The 14,726-nt window shown below is 40.6% G+C and overlaps 1 protein-coding gene across 1 annotated transcript; it reads right to left on the reverse strand.

Moving 5' to 3' along the window:
* Positions 1 to 263: 263 nt before the first annotated feature.
* PDGFRL (platelet-derived growth factor receptor-like) lies at positions 264 to 13,988 on the reverse strand. Its single transcript, XM_010012895.1, has 5 exons — positions 13,699 to 13,988; positions 6,064 to 6,215; positions 4,328 to 4,621; positions 3,871 to 4,030; positions 264 to 542 (listed from the first exon to the last, which is right to left on the reverse strand). Exons 1-5 carry the CDS (start codon positions 13,836 to 13,838, stop codon positions 452 to 454), a joined length of 837 nt encoding a protein of 278 aa, XP_010011197.1. The 5' UTR covers positions 13,839 to 13,988; the 3' UTR covers positions 264 to 451.
* Between the last annotated feature and the right edge of the window lie 738 nt (positions 13,989 to 14,726).

The following is a 14,726-nucleotide window of genomic DNA, read 5'->3' on the forward strand; positions in this document are numbered from 1 at the left end:
TCTCACATAAACAAAAAAGGCACAAACCATACAGCAGGTTAACATTAGGAAAGAGTTTGAAGAGAAAAAGACCGTATGCAAAGGAAAGCCCAAGAACGCCTACTCCTAAATATAGTAAAAGCCCTATGCATGTTCAGGCTTAAACTTTAATGCTTCACAGTAGTTATATTAACTCACTACTGCTGGACATAGGAAACTCAGTTTTGGCCTGTCAAGCTACTGAATATGGAATGCATTGACAACGCATGAAAAAAAGACAGGGATAGAGAAAACTGTCATTTAAACATTAGTAAAGAAAATGAATGGCTATAATGTCAAATAACATACAGTTCATTCCATGTCCAGAAGCCCTTCCGATCAATTTAGTTCAACTTTAGTAGCTACTGTTGTTTCTCCTTGTAGGTTCTGAGCTATACAAATGTAGTTTCCAGCATCTCTGGCTTCAAAACCCTCAACAAGAAGAATGCTCTTTGAGATTCTTGTGGTATGTCCAATTCCTCTGTTTATCAATCTCCAGAAGTTTTGGATAATCACAGGCCTCTCTGACTGTTCAAAAGAAAAACAAACAAAAACAACCAACCACTTAAGAAAATACATGATTCTGCAAAGTACGTTTAGTGACACTTATCAAAACCCTGAACCAAGAGATGATAGCAGAAGCCTATACCCAAAAGTCAGCTTTAAGTGAGGAAACTTGAAGGCACTTGCAGCAACATTCCTGCATTAAATATTTACCTACTACTAAGTTACACCAAATAAGGCTAAATACAAGGGCTGTTCCACTCAGGTGCAGATACTGTGTATCTTTAGATTAGCAATGGCCTGCCAAAGCTCTGCCTGGAGAATATAAATGGACTTGGTTGCCATTGTAGGCCACTTACTTACTAGGGCTGCCTTTGGGTACTTGACCAAATGGGCAAGGTATCCTGGGGGAGACATCAGGAAAGAAATAAGTGTGAGCTTATTTTCAGACTGAATTTTAGCATGTCTCAAAAAGGAAGACAGCAGCAGCATCAGTTGACCAAGCTTTACCTAGTTCTCTTTTAGCACAGATAATAGCTTTAAATCATGTGTTGCAGACTAATTCCTCCACCTCCAGTTTCAGAAACACTGTATTAGGTAACATACAAGCAAACAGTAACCATTGGCAAATCCTTCTAAATGAATCCTCACATTATGCTTTCAAGAATGTGTAAGTTCAAAGCCAAAAATACAAATAAGGATGCTTAGAAAGACGTTTTTTATATTGTAGTAGTGTTACATATAACTGGTACTCCCCCACTCCCTCCACCCCCTTCTAAAAGGGAATTCTCTGATGAACTGTTTTATCAGGTCACACTCCCTGGCACCTCACAAATTTGCAAAGGCCTGCATGAGAAAAACTGGCCCAAAGATAAAATGAGACAGTCTTTCTTCCAGACTCCATCATGCTAGTCAGCAGCTTCAATCAGTAACCTGGATAAAAGTGGTGAGAGCGCCTTCTGCTGGGAAACCATCTCCTCTTGCTTCATGAAATAGATGGTTTAGCTGTTTACCAATACCAATGCTACAAGGCTTAAGCTAATAGTAGCAAAAGGGTAAACTAGACACTTATCTAGTGCCAGAGCGACAATCTCACACTTGCAAAATGGCCAGTCCAGGAGAAGCTGCCAGTCTTTGTGAAGCTCAGGGGATGCCTAAGAAGTGGCACACACAGCAAAGCAAGAACTTCTTTTGATAACAATGATTATCTCACCCAGAAATTCTTAACCCTTTAGAAGAACACAAAACACTCAGCAGAGCTCTACCTAGCAGAGCACTAACCTGTTCCCAGCCAGAAAATCAAGTGCTACCGCACACATAATTCAAGCCTAAGTTAGTTCTTAGACAAAGCAAGTGGAACTTCCCTGACCCTAGCGAAAGTGAAGATAGAGGCCATATAAGGCAGATGCTATTTGCCAGGTTGGGCTCTTGCTAGCCCAGTTTTTCTCAAACTAATTGCCTTCTGCTTTGAAGCTAGTTTCAGGGAATGGTATTAAGGAAGTGGATTGGTATGCAGCAGTAAGCTTTCATAGCAGGGCAACAAGCAACTGTCAGGGAGTGGCAAGGGAAAAAAAAGTGTACAAGGGAGAGGTTAGAGACTACAGAGACAAGACAGGGGTCTCTCCAATGTAATGTACCTAGGAGCAAGCAGAGATTAAAGTGCTGCTTCTGCTCACGGATCAAGTGGTAGGTGACAGCCCAGGTGCTGGGGAACAAAAACTATCACTGAGCTCCCTGCACTGAAAGCAGCCACGATGAAAGGAAACATCCAGCAAATCTCAGAACTTTGCCAGTCTCTTTCCTTGCGCAAAAGAACGCCTATCTGACCAGCACAACTGGTGGTCTTCTCTCTCTTCTCCCTCCAACCCTACCTTTGCTGTATGTGACCAGTTCCTTGATAAATGTTAAGTCTCCAACACGCTTACAGTGCTTCTACTCTGCCATTTACTTAATCATTTTGCAGAAACGGGGCAGAAGCCCAAACACAACTCATCCCTCCCTATCCCCAGGCACAGCTGGAGCCGAGACTGTTCACTCCAATGGATAAGCAGATCAGTCCTTCCCAGGGCAGAGGCAGGTCACAGGCCAGAGTCTCTCTCTCAGCCACTATAGGTGGGAGATGGGCAGTGGGAGAGTATAGTCCTCTGAGCACAGTACCTGTGCCCTGCACTGCACACTGCATGCGTTTAGCTGTTCATATTCAATCAGTGCTACAGTCTCCATCTTAACAGCTACATCAAATATCTGGGGCTTTAGATTTGAATTTTCTCAAGCCTAATAAGCACTTTACTCCAACCACTCACTTAAGCAGTTACCTCTGCTGTTAAACTACTTAATTCTTTGCTGCCTCACAGGAACACCAGTGCTGATACAAGGACCTCCTTAGCAAGTTCTGCATGGTCCCTTGATAACTCAGCACCAGGAAGGCTGGTAAGTGGAATATAATGCAAACCCTCAGGTCTTAGAGGACCCCTTTCTTCTGGTGAAGGGTTCCATCTTCCAGCAGTCCTTCCTTTGCTCCTGGACTGCTTAAGATAAACAGCAGCAGAATGAGGCTGGTTAAGAAACAAGTCCCTACTGCAAGTGGTCAGGGCGGATAGAGGGAGAAGAGAGCGGATCACCAATGAAGCCAGTCAGATACACCTAAAGATGCCAGTCAGATACACCTTCTGTGCAAGAAAAAGGACCAAAGTTTTAAGATTCACTGGATGTTTCCAGAGGGTTCTTTAAGATGAGGCTGGGCAGAAGCAGATTTCTGTGCTTCTGGATGTGGGAAGCAATTAAGCTTAAAAGATTCTGTGCTGTGATGATTCATGTGCCTGAGCCAGAGATGGAAGGTATATCAAACGCAGAGGCATCAGTGAGGATTTATGGCTTGCTCTAGAATAGCTTCCTGACGCTGGCTGGCTCTGACCCTGTCTGAGGCTTTTCTTTGTAAATGCTGCCAGAGGCCAAGTGTCTCTGGAATGGAAACGTGAGGGAGGAGTGAGCTTTGCTGAGCTTGATCTTTACTAACGTGGGCAGAGCTCTCCAGCTTTGTCCCTGTGCTACTTCAAGGCTCTCAGGAAAAGACAAGCTGAAATTCAAGGCCAGGCTGGACAGAGCCTTGGGCGACATAGTTTAGTGTGTGGTGTCCCTGCTCATGGCAGGGGGGTTGGAACTAGATGATCTTAAGGTCCTTTCCAACCCTAACTATTCTATGATTCAAAAGCAATGTGCTGCCTCCTCCTGCTTAGCATGCCCAAGCTAGCAAGAGGCAGACACCACAATCTGAAGGAATCTTTACTCCAGCTCTAGACACTGACTAGCATTGAAAACGTTGCCTTTATGAAGCACACACCATTTCACCCAGGGGATACATCTCTTACCTCTTGCCCTGGGTACTGCCACCTGAAGTTCACATCTACATCTGGCTCACCAAGGACGGTGCAGATTACATGAACACTGTCACTGACGTCTGCTCTATTGGATGATGCCGAAATCGTGGTTGAGGGCGGGCCCTTGGGAACTGAAAGAAAGACATGTTTGGAAGCAGAAAACTAGTTTCTGAAGTTAAATACACTGATAAAACTTCAAAGTCAGTTTTCACCTCTGCTTGCTTATTGCAACAGGTAAGTGATGTACACCTGCAGCTCTCCCCTCTACAACTGGGAAACTGCTGGAATTTAAAGCTACAGTTTTATCACACATACTTCTAATCAAGATTTTAAAATTCTGTGATTACACTACTTGATTTTTTTTAAAATTGCTTTCTAAATGGTGCCAGTAGAATGTCAGTGTAAGCATACAGAAAACTGCACCTTACCTTCCACATACAGTAGGTGATACTTGATGGAAATCTGAGGTGCTCCCTGCGACTCGGCTTTGCAGTAGACAATACCCTTATGATCAGAAGTAGGGTGTTGGTAGACAAAACCCTTCTTCACATCATAAACAATATCAGTTCCATCTGTTTCAATTTCTTCTGCTGGAAATTCCCTGTGTAGAGTTACTTTTGCTGAAGGAGTAGTAACACGACATGGGATGACTGCAGGTTTATCTGGGTTCAGGTATACAATCTCAAAATAACTGGGAGTAGGTACAAAAAGTTCCTCTTTATCTGTGCAGAAGAGTTGATACAGTTAGAATAATATCTACATCTTGGTTTAACAGAAAGAAGAGAAAGTGCATATAACAAGTCAAAATAGCTATAAGTTACATTAAAAATTACCTGATGCTTTTTGCTTTAAATATGCGCACACACACAAGAAAAAAACAGCAACTTTTCTAACCTTTGAGTATATATTTACATAGCTTGCATTAAAAACATTAAATCAAGAAAAAAAGTGAAGTATTCTTCACTGTAATCAGATTTTTTTAAACTTAAGAAAATCTTTGGAATTCTTTTTCAATAAGTTTCCAAATACTCATCTGGATCTAATTCTGCTCACTCACCCACTTTTAAAGGATAACACACATAAAAACACCACTGGTAAGATAAGCGCTAATAGAAAGAGATGTTCTTTGGAGCTACAGCCTTTTCATGCATACAATTGTAGGCAAATGTTTGATTTATTTCTCAAAGTAGCTGAAATAGTGCTTTTGGAATGAAAGTTAGAGTATTCCATATTTGGCAGGCTGCTTAGAAATATAAAGCTGAAATTCCTCTTTCTAGCACAAGCATTTATGTAACAACTTGACTGGAAAGTTCATTCCAGCCTTTCTAAAGGAACGTATCCTCAGAACATTAAGCACTTCTCATCAATGGCTTCTGCAGAGTCTCATGGTCTAATTTAGCTCCAAAACATATCACAAACAATCCTAGCTCAGGATTTTGTACTAAAATATTTGCTAGCTAAGAATGGCTTTGCTCTGATCAGGCAGCGAAGGTTGCTTTACCATTCAGAATGTTCTCCTTGAGAAGGACAAGTGAACAATTTGATTACAGCTCTGATGTACCACATAGCAGTAAACTCTGCACAGGTACCCACTACGACCCTATCCATGCGGGGTTAGGGCTACAGTCAACCTCAAGCTCCGTGGGACAACATACATAAGAGTGTTTTGCCTCGCAACATGCTACATAGACTCTTGGGAGAAACCGTGACCTTACCAAGATCAGTGAGGTCAAGATTTTTAAGTCACTGCAGGTAACTGGAAGCAGGGGGAGAGCGGGAAGAGTCCATGTGGTCATCTGAATGCTGTGACAAGATTAATCATCTGCACAGATTTATTTTCTTTATCCAAACACATTTTCAAAAATTAAGCATTTTTGAATTCAATTCATTTTGTAGAAGATCCTCAGAACGTGTTAGTATTTCCAAAGTATTTGCTTTCCATTGCATTATACATTATTTTGGGTACACATTTAGTGTAATCCATCGGGAAAATGGACTCATTAATCACACTAAGCAAGTAATTTTCTGCTCACCAGCACTGTCTTCCTTAACAGCCACTAGAACTGTGGAAGAAAAATCCTGACAGTGAAATCACTGATGTAGCTTTATTCCTGTCTTACTAGCAAATATATTTCCATTAATAATCCCCCAGTGAGTTAATTACCTGTGAAAAAGATGTATGTTGAGCCTGTTTTAGTCTCATCCTTCCTGCATTTGTTACCATTGCACAGCTGAAGCCAGCAGCTATATTCACCTGTGTCTGCTGCAGTGGAGTTTGTGAGGGTCAGCTGACCATACCTGTCAAGCTGCTTTATACTGGAGAAAAGAAAACAAAAGGCACAGAAAAGCACAAATATATTTCTTCGTACATTTCTACTTTATTCTTCCTACTCTGCAACTGACCCACCTTTCACTTCCAGAGCTATGTTGAAACTTCCCCTTTTGCTTCAGCAAATACCTGCTTACATGAGAAGTTCTATTGATTTCAACTACACATGAGCACTTGCTAGCACTTGTCTTAGTTCATTCTTGAATTTTTTGCAGTCCCCATTTTGAAAATGGGCTGCGACTGCTATGACAACGTGTTCATCTATGTTTTAGCTCCCTTTGTCCATATATAGCCTGTATTTTCATGCTGCAAGTTAACCTGCAAGCATTCCAGTCCTTTTTTGATACCATTAACCATAGCACTGCTTCAATAGTATATAACAAAGATAATTCAGGAGCAGTAAGTAGCAGGTACTTTAATATGAGTTTGTTTGATGATTTATGCTTGCTTTTAGTGTGGATGCTTTCCCACCTTTAACATACTTTTCCAAGTTTCCACTTGCAAACACCATCATAAAGAGCTTCTATCCAAGCTTAGATTTGTTCTGCAAGTCATTCATTTCTCATTGCCTACTCCTTTGCCCTAAGCCAGCTCACTGACATACTCTCGCTGGAGTTTCCTCATCGCCCCTCAGCTATTACAGAGCATGACCCTGAGAACTGCCAGAGGCATACTGGCAGTGTCATCATGTAACTACACAAAATACAGCCTGTGTCATTATTTCAGACTTGATTTGCTTTTTTCTCCTTCTCCTGAACTTCCTAGATGCATCTCCCAGAGAACTGTTATTCACAGATACACAACTATTTCTAAATATGTCGATATATGTAAGGTAGGTACTGACAATGTTTCTAAGGTATGAAATTCAGCAGCTACAGTCTCATTTGTTTTCATTTTAAGGTTTGCTTTCCTGACTCTTTCTTGCAGACAGATGGTGTTACAGTTGGTAGTCTGATGTGCTGCCTTTTGATGGACTGCAAAAGCAATGGACCAACAGTACCAGTTCTCAGGGAACCCTGTCAGGACAGCCACACAGCAGTACTGATGCACTTTACTGCTGCTCTGACCCTTTAAAAGGCTATTTTCAACCAGCTGCTTTTACATAATAGCACATCCAGAACATGAAGGTTTCCCTGCTTTCCTTTGCAAGACATCTAGTTACAAGGTCATTTCTGTTCTAACCAAGTCAGGAGAGATCTTTCCAGTTTTAGGCATTTCATAGCAAAATTCTTTTCAGCGTTTCAAACAGGCTCTGGACAAATTCAGAACTTGCATGAAGGCTGAACAGCTCCCATACTCTCATTCAGCTGTGGATTCTCTGAATATTTGTTACTCTCTGAATACTTGTTATTCTTCTATTTCTTCTTATTAATGTGGCAGTTACTCTATAAGGCAAACACCTGACCGAATCCTTTGTTCTGGGGATTAGCATGCTTGGAAGAAAATCTTATCCTCTAAAACACCCTGCTGCTGCGTAAGAGCGGTACTATAGACATCCCTGACTGTACTGTATGCTCTAAATGCCATGTTTTGTTTACATCTGCATTGCAGGCAGAATAACTGCTTAAATAGAGAGGCCACCACCTCCAGCTGCATACACTTCCCAGCCTTCCAACCCCCGAGTGTTCTGCAAGCAGTTTGCACTAGTTCCAACAATCATAAGCAATCGTTTGTGCAACCCAACGTTCAGCCTCCAGACAAGGCCAGTAGCTCAGAAATTAAACACAACCCAAACAGCGCTAATTGAGAATTCTCTTTTCCATTAAAGCTCTCGGACAGCATTAGTACACTCAGCCACCATGGGGCAGTTTCGAAGCCTCCCTAAGGAAACAAGCAAATCATGTTTCCTACTTGCTAATGTGTGTTTCCTACATGACCTCGTCCAATTCCACTTTTTAGAATCATGTAATTATGGAGTAGTAGCATTATCATTTTTAATATATACACTGCCTTTCATTATAAATTATCTTCAGTTTTTTGATAGGCTTTGAGTGATTCTATTCATGCAAGAGATCATTCTGTGTATCATAACCAACAGGAAGAGAAATCCAAAGCATGTCCTAGTCTGTATTATTGTTTCACAGTTCACATTTGATAGGCTATATGACTATATTAGCATAAAATATTTTGCAAGTGTTCAGTACTAAATGTCAACACTACAGAGAAATCATTACACCAGGACATTTTTCCCTCCAACCATTAATGCAGACACTGAACTACAGCTCGAAATCTCAACAGACAGAAAAATAAGGTCAGAGTTAATTAATTATTGTACAGTGTGTTCTACTTAACTGAGAACTTGCTATCCAGTAATCAATGGAAATAGTCTAATGAGGTAGTCATCCACAAGCATGCACTAACAAAACCTGGGAACTGAGAGTTGAAGTGATGAAACTTGTGACATGACCATATTAAGCAGACAAAACAGGCCATATGAAGTAAATCATAAACGGTAAACCCTGCAGCTGACCAGTATTTCCAGGATAACTTTTATTGCAATAGTATTTAAGGCACTGGGAAATCCGACTCAAAAGCCAAAACTCTGCTGTGCTCTACCTATCACGACGTAAAAACCTTGTATATACAAACATTTCAATACTGTTTAAATAAACCAGAAAAGTACCCCAAATCCTATTCCACATATTCACCTTATTAAGCTTTAGGTCTCTGAAGTTTGAAAGATCTTTGCCAGAAAAACTGTACCAAGTTTAAAAGCTTTTTTTTTTTTTTTTTTTTTTTTTAAAAAAGAGGTATAAAGACAGAAATCAGTGTACCCAGCACTACTTGAACAGCATGTAGCAAACTTCTCTCAAGCAGCTGCATTCATACTGACAAAATAGAGCTGATCTCAAACACAGTCCACTAGGAGAGGACATAACATCTTGCTGTTTAACACCAAAAAAAAAAAAATCCCCAGCTTTCAGACTTCAGAGCACATGGAACAAAATGGAATTCACTTATACACATGAGCACAAGTGATGTCCCACTAAGCCAGGAGAAGCCCGCATTCACTGAAACTGGTCTAATTTTGCCCTCTATAACATACAAGTTCCTCAGTACTTATGAGAGTGCTCCTGTCCATACATACCCTGCACACACACCATGATGCACATCCAGCTCTTGCCCCAGCTTCTTCCACTGGAGCAGTTCCATTTCACATGAGTTTATTTATCAGGTAAAGTTCTGTGACAAATACAGCTGGTCTTGATCAAGGAAGAGACCCAAACTCCAGGCCAGGCAGAGCAGAGACTGTATGAAGTTAGACTGTCATCATCTAGAGCAGCTTTTTGCTATAACACATGTTAAAAGGAAAATGTGCTTGCCCTTATTTTTCTTTCATCCCTCTCAGTTTCTGATCCTTCTCATACATTGCAGATCCAGTTTCTGGGTGAGCCTACTGTCATTAATTTGTTATTCAGAGTCTTACAAAACAGCATTCCAGCCCTTCTGCTTTGGAGGTGCATGAGCTATCTTTGACTGTTAACAGCACCCAGATTTTTGGCCAGTTCAGCTAGTACACAAAATTTTCAGACCAAAAGTGATCTGCAGGGTGTATTTATGCTGTATAAAACAACATTACAGATAATAAGCTAGTCCCAAAGCAAGCTGCTGTGCGTCCTTAACTTGGAAGCCAAGTTTGCATGGTTCTAGCTTCCTCCCCAGTGCTGCACTGCATCTACAATCTCTAAAGCAAAGTAAATCATTTCAGTGTGTACTGTTATTTGCTCCAGTTAGGACAGTGGAAAGTGAATTTCTCCTCTGGCTCAGAAAAAAACAGCCAAAGTACCTCCTCCTCCTTTCACTCAGCATCTTTCCCTCCACCCATATGATAATTCTAGCATGTTAACAGCTACAGATCTATTAAAACCTGAGACTCTCTGTTACAGCAAGCAAAAATCACTTATTTAACAGGTTGTAAAGTACACTCACAAAGACAAACTCAAAGAAAACATGGCCACTAACACTACAGAAATGGCTTTTCTAATAATAATCTCTTCCTTCTTTGAAAAGTGGTATGGCCCTCCAGGCTGCTGTATTCTCCTTACCATATTACCATAAAAACATGGTAAGCATGGCATGGAAACAAAACATCTGGCTTTTATCCCTACTTCTTTTTGCAACCACCCATAGGAAATACATTATGCGGGTGCTAAATTTAACTATTTGCAAACCAAAACACGCTCTTCTCCCACAGCTACAGACAGGAAAACAGAACACAGTAAGCCTCTTCAGTGTCAGCTGCTGCCCTGGAACTCTGCTGTTAACAAACCTTCCAACTAAGCTACAAATTCCCTCACTGCCCTGACCCTTAAAGGTCTCTTCTTCCTCCCGTAATCGCAATTCTGTTAAGATGTCAGGGTCCTTAAAGCCTCCTCTCTAGTAGCAGCTAGAGGACATTAGCACTTCCCAGGAGATATAAACACCCTTGCTTATTTTTAAAATTCCCACCAGACCAGTTGAATTTTTGCATCCCTCCTCTTACTTAAAGGAAACCAGGAACTGGATACCTGAGCACCTGTTGCTGCAGAGACTTATACAACAAAAGAATTACAGTCCTTAGTCCACAGCAATTGCATGGGCCTCATCACCAGTGTCCCTCCTCCACATTTATCCTCTGGGCCCAGCAACATGCTCCTTGACTTTCCATTAGCGCTTCAGACCTCAACCACTTCCCCCTTGCTGCTGCCACCAACTCTGGTTTGCACCAGTGCCCCAACTCCAGCAAGACCAGCATGGAAACACAAGGTAAAAATAGCTCAGGCTAGTTAATTTCACCCCACACCTAACTGGTAACAAAGGGATTACCTTACACTTGGTCTTTATGCACTCAAAAAGTGTTAGAAGACACAGGACATAGACACATCTAGATGATTAAACCATTTTTGCAGTAGGTTACTGGCTAATACTTTTTCTGATTTCCCCCCCTTTGCCTTGCATTCAGCTTTGTGTTTTTTAAAATAATGAATGTAATTGCACATTTTGCCTATTCCAGTTGGTTCTTCTTGTATGCTGCAAGCTACATCTGAGCTCCTCTGAGTTAACCTTTGCTGCTGCCAATACACTTACCAAGTAACTAAATAACATGCTCTCTTTATGACATTTCTAGTTAAATTCAAATCAAAGCTTTCTAAACCCATATAGATTTCACATTCTACAAAGCAGACTTTGTTTCACATGCATCAATTAGCACTACAGAAAAGATCTTGGGATAATTACCAAAGTCATGCTAAAAATGTGATGAAGCAATAACTGCACATGATTCTGCGGTCAGCGTCACCATAAATTATCACTATTCTGTGACTTTGAAGTGCACTACTCATCTAATGTTTTCAATTTCTCAAGTTAATTACAGGACCTTCTGCTTACATCTAAAATTGATGATTCAGTCTACACTTACTGCCTCAGTAACTTAGTTCAACACATTTTTTCTAAAACAAAGATCATCACATTTCATTATAGACCCTTAAGTATAAGCCTAGCATACTTCCAAAAGAAAATACTTAGGCAAGTTATAGCTACCCAGCCAAAATGCTTTATAGCATTTTTTTGCATGACATTATTAATTTCTGTAATATGGTTAAAAAAGTTACAAATACTGTGAACATGATTGAGAACAGAAAAGGTACATTGCTGAGGCAACAGAACCCCAAACTACTTCAAACTACAAAATGACAAACTACACAATTAGGAAATGCATATCTTCCCCCCCACCAGCTACCTTAGATACTTGTATTTTGTCCCATGTGCATCACTAGAATAGTACTTCATTTTGCAAGAGAGGAAGAGACAGTCAAATAATGAAGTAGTATTTGGATTCCTCTCCAAAACTGTGAATACTTGCCTTGCTTTTGTGAGTGCCAGATGCTAATACTCAGACAGCATGATCTGCTATATATACAGAACCAAATCATGCCACCGACCTATTTGCAAATGCAGAAAACATAAGACACTTGAAAACCACAAGAACCAGCACACACACGGCTCCTGTTGTTACTTTGGAGGTTCAGCTTTGGCTTGCTGAAGGCCAGGTCTGTCCTGCAGCTGATAAACGCCACCTACTGGAATAAATCCAGATAAAACATTGCAAAAGAAAAAGCGACAGTTGTTAAAAACAAACCACAAGAGCTTCTGTGAGATACTGCTGCAATAAGCCCTCATAAGAAACAGGCTTGATGCTATAACTTACTATGACAGAAGCCTTGCACTGGCTACAGAGGTTTATTCAGCCAGGGTAGCTCTTGAACGCCTCAGCAGTCAGGGGACAAGCAAACAAACACTCGAGAAGAACTGGCTTACAAGTGTCAGAAGGATATGCAAGAGATCACAGTGTATAACTGCCAATCTTCAACGTTCTTTGAAAAGAGGAGTGTAAAGGAGAAGAATATATCTGAAAAATTAATTGTGTGTGATTGTAAGGCAGTATCATACCTGTAAATAAGCAAAATGGATCACAGAGATTCAGATAACCCGTCAGTTATTTACAGACAGCATACATACTTTTACTTAACTTAGGAACAAAAGAACAATAGGAGTTAATTTCTTCACCTCTGTGCCTTTCTCACCTAATAATGAAAGAAAAGCTCCTTACAGTTCATTCTTAGGGCATCATTCACAGTGCTCCACAGTTTCCTCACTACTTGCCTTTCATCTTTAAGGAGGTGATCCTGCCTCTCATCAGAACCCACTTGGAGTACCGTGTTCAGTTCTGGTATCTTCAGCATAAGGACACAGAGCTGTTGGAGCAAGTCCAGAGGAGGGCCAGAAAGGTGATAAGGGGGCTCTAACACCTCTTTACAGAGTTTCCATTAAGATGCCACTAGATGGGAAAAAAGCCTTCCTAATCCCAGAACAACTATCTTTAGCATTAAACTCTGCTACAGCACAAACCTCACAATTCTCTTTTTTTTTTTTTTTTTTTGCATAGAAAGATAACTTTGACTGAAAAAGTAAATACTACTCTTACTTGCTCCTTATCATGGTGGTTGGTGTGTGGTTTTCCTAGTTGAGAGATTCAAATGCTACAAGAGTATCTTGTTTGAGCCCCTTCTGGAAATAAATCTTACTGTCTCAGGTGGTAGCTACATTGGCAACCAGTACAGGCCACCAGTAGCAGGTGTAGTAGTGCCACAGAGTCCGTAGTGAGTACCTGACATCACATATATTTGAGAGCTTTACTTTGGACTCGCTCTAATATGGTTCCCTGTCCAATGCAGGAGCACATCCTCTCTTTCAGATCCATCTGAAGGAAACCTAGTTCACACATACAATGCTATTCCACAGTGTGAATCACAGGGCAGTAACTGGTGATGACTGAAAGATGCTCATCCTGTTCTGTTCACGTTAGAAACCACGAGATGAAATATCTCGATTGTAAAAATGTAAACAAACAAACAAAACCCCAATGGATTTGAGGGGGGGGGGGAGTTCTGAATTTCTCCCCAGCCCCTCAAAAAAAGATAAACAACTTACCTGAGTCTGGAGTCTTTAAAGGTGTCTAAGTATGAAGGATAGTTCCAAGTAACATTACTCCCCTTACATCGCAGTTCTATGCTCTGTCCTGCAGACAGGCTTAAAGTGGGAGCTAGTTTCTGGAAGTGACCTTTATCCATCACCTGTGTCAGTATGGACTGGGACTTCAAAGAGGAGTCAGCAGATTCTCTCTCCTTTGCTCTAGAAGTTTTGGGTTTTACTTTTTTATTAACAGGCTTAATTTTGTTTTCCCCAGGTTCTTTTGGATGCTTACTCTTCACAGGCTGTCCAATAACTAGTAAAATAAAGAAAAGGTAGCAATGTTACTGATTAGGAAAAGGTTACATAGTCTTCTTGCAAAAAGAAATCTTCCTGATTACAGAGAATAACTAAAGTTTGTTCTGCCTATAAAGGATTAATAAAAAATGAGTAAGAGTTAATTCCATAAGTTTTGGAAGTCTCTGGCATGACCCATTTTCCTGAGGAAAAAGGAAAAAAAAAAAACCAAAACCCAGCTTTCAACATGTGGAAAATCTACACTTAATAGTTGACATGAGCAGACAAGTATGTAAGGTATGAGAACTTGACAATGGGAAGGGAAAGAAATACAACATTTCTATCCCCAGTTACTTTTGTCATTTCTACCTCATGTCATTGCCATTTAGTGTGCAACACTACACAAGTTCTCCACCTTCATAAGGATGTCACACGCACACACCCCCCCATCAATTCTGCATGGCCTTTTCACACACCATGCTACCAAATGAGACACATGAAGAGAAACTTGCAAGTGTGGAACTTCAAGATGATATATAAAATACTGATAGTGATGTACTTTTCTTTTCAGTGAAGTATTGTGAAAATACAAATTGCACTTAAGTCGCTTGGAGGTAGTATTTAATTCATCACCTCTCTGCAACAGACGTTTATTTTCACAGTGCAGATAAAACAGAACCTTATTTAGAGGCAGACAGTAAGATTTCATTAACTGCTAGAGACAATAGGGATTCCCAGCTGCCTTTAAAAAC

Source organism: Nestor notabilis, unplaced genomic scaffold (assembly GCF_000696875.1).
Source record: "Nestor notabilis isolate BGI_N333 unplaced genomic scaffold, ASM69687v1 scaffold8244, whole genome shotgun sequence".
NCBI lineage: Eukaryota > Metazoa > Chordata > Aves > Psittaciformes > Psittacidae > Nestor > Nestor notabilis.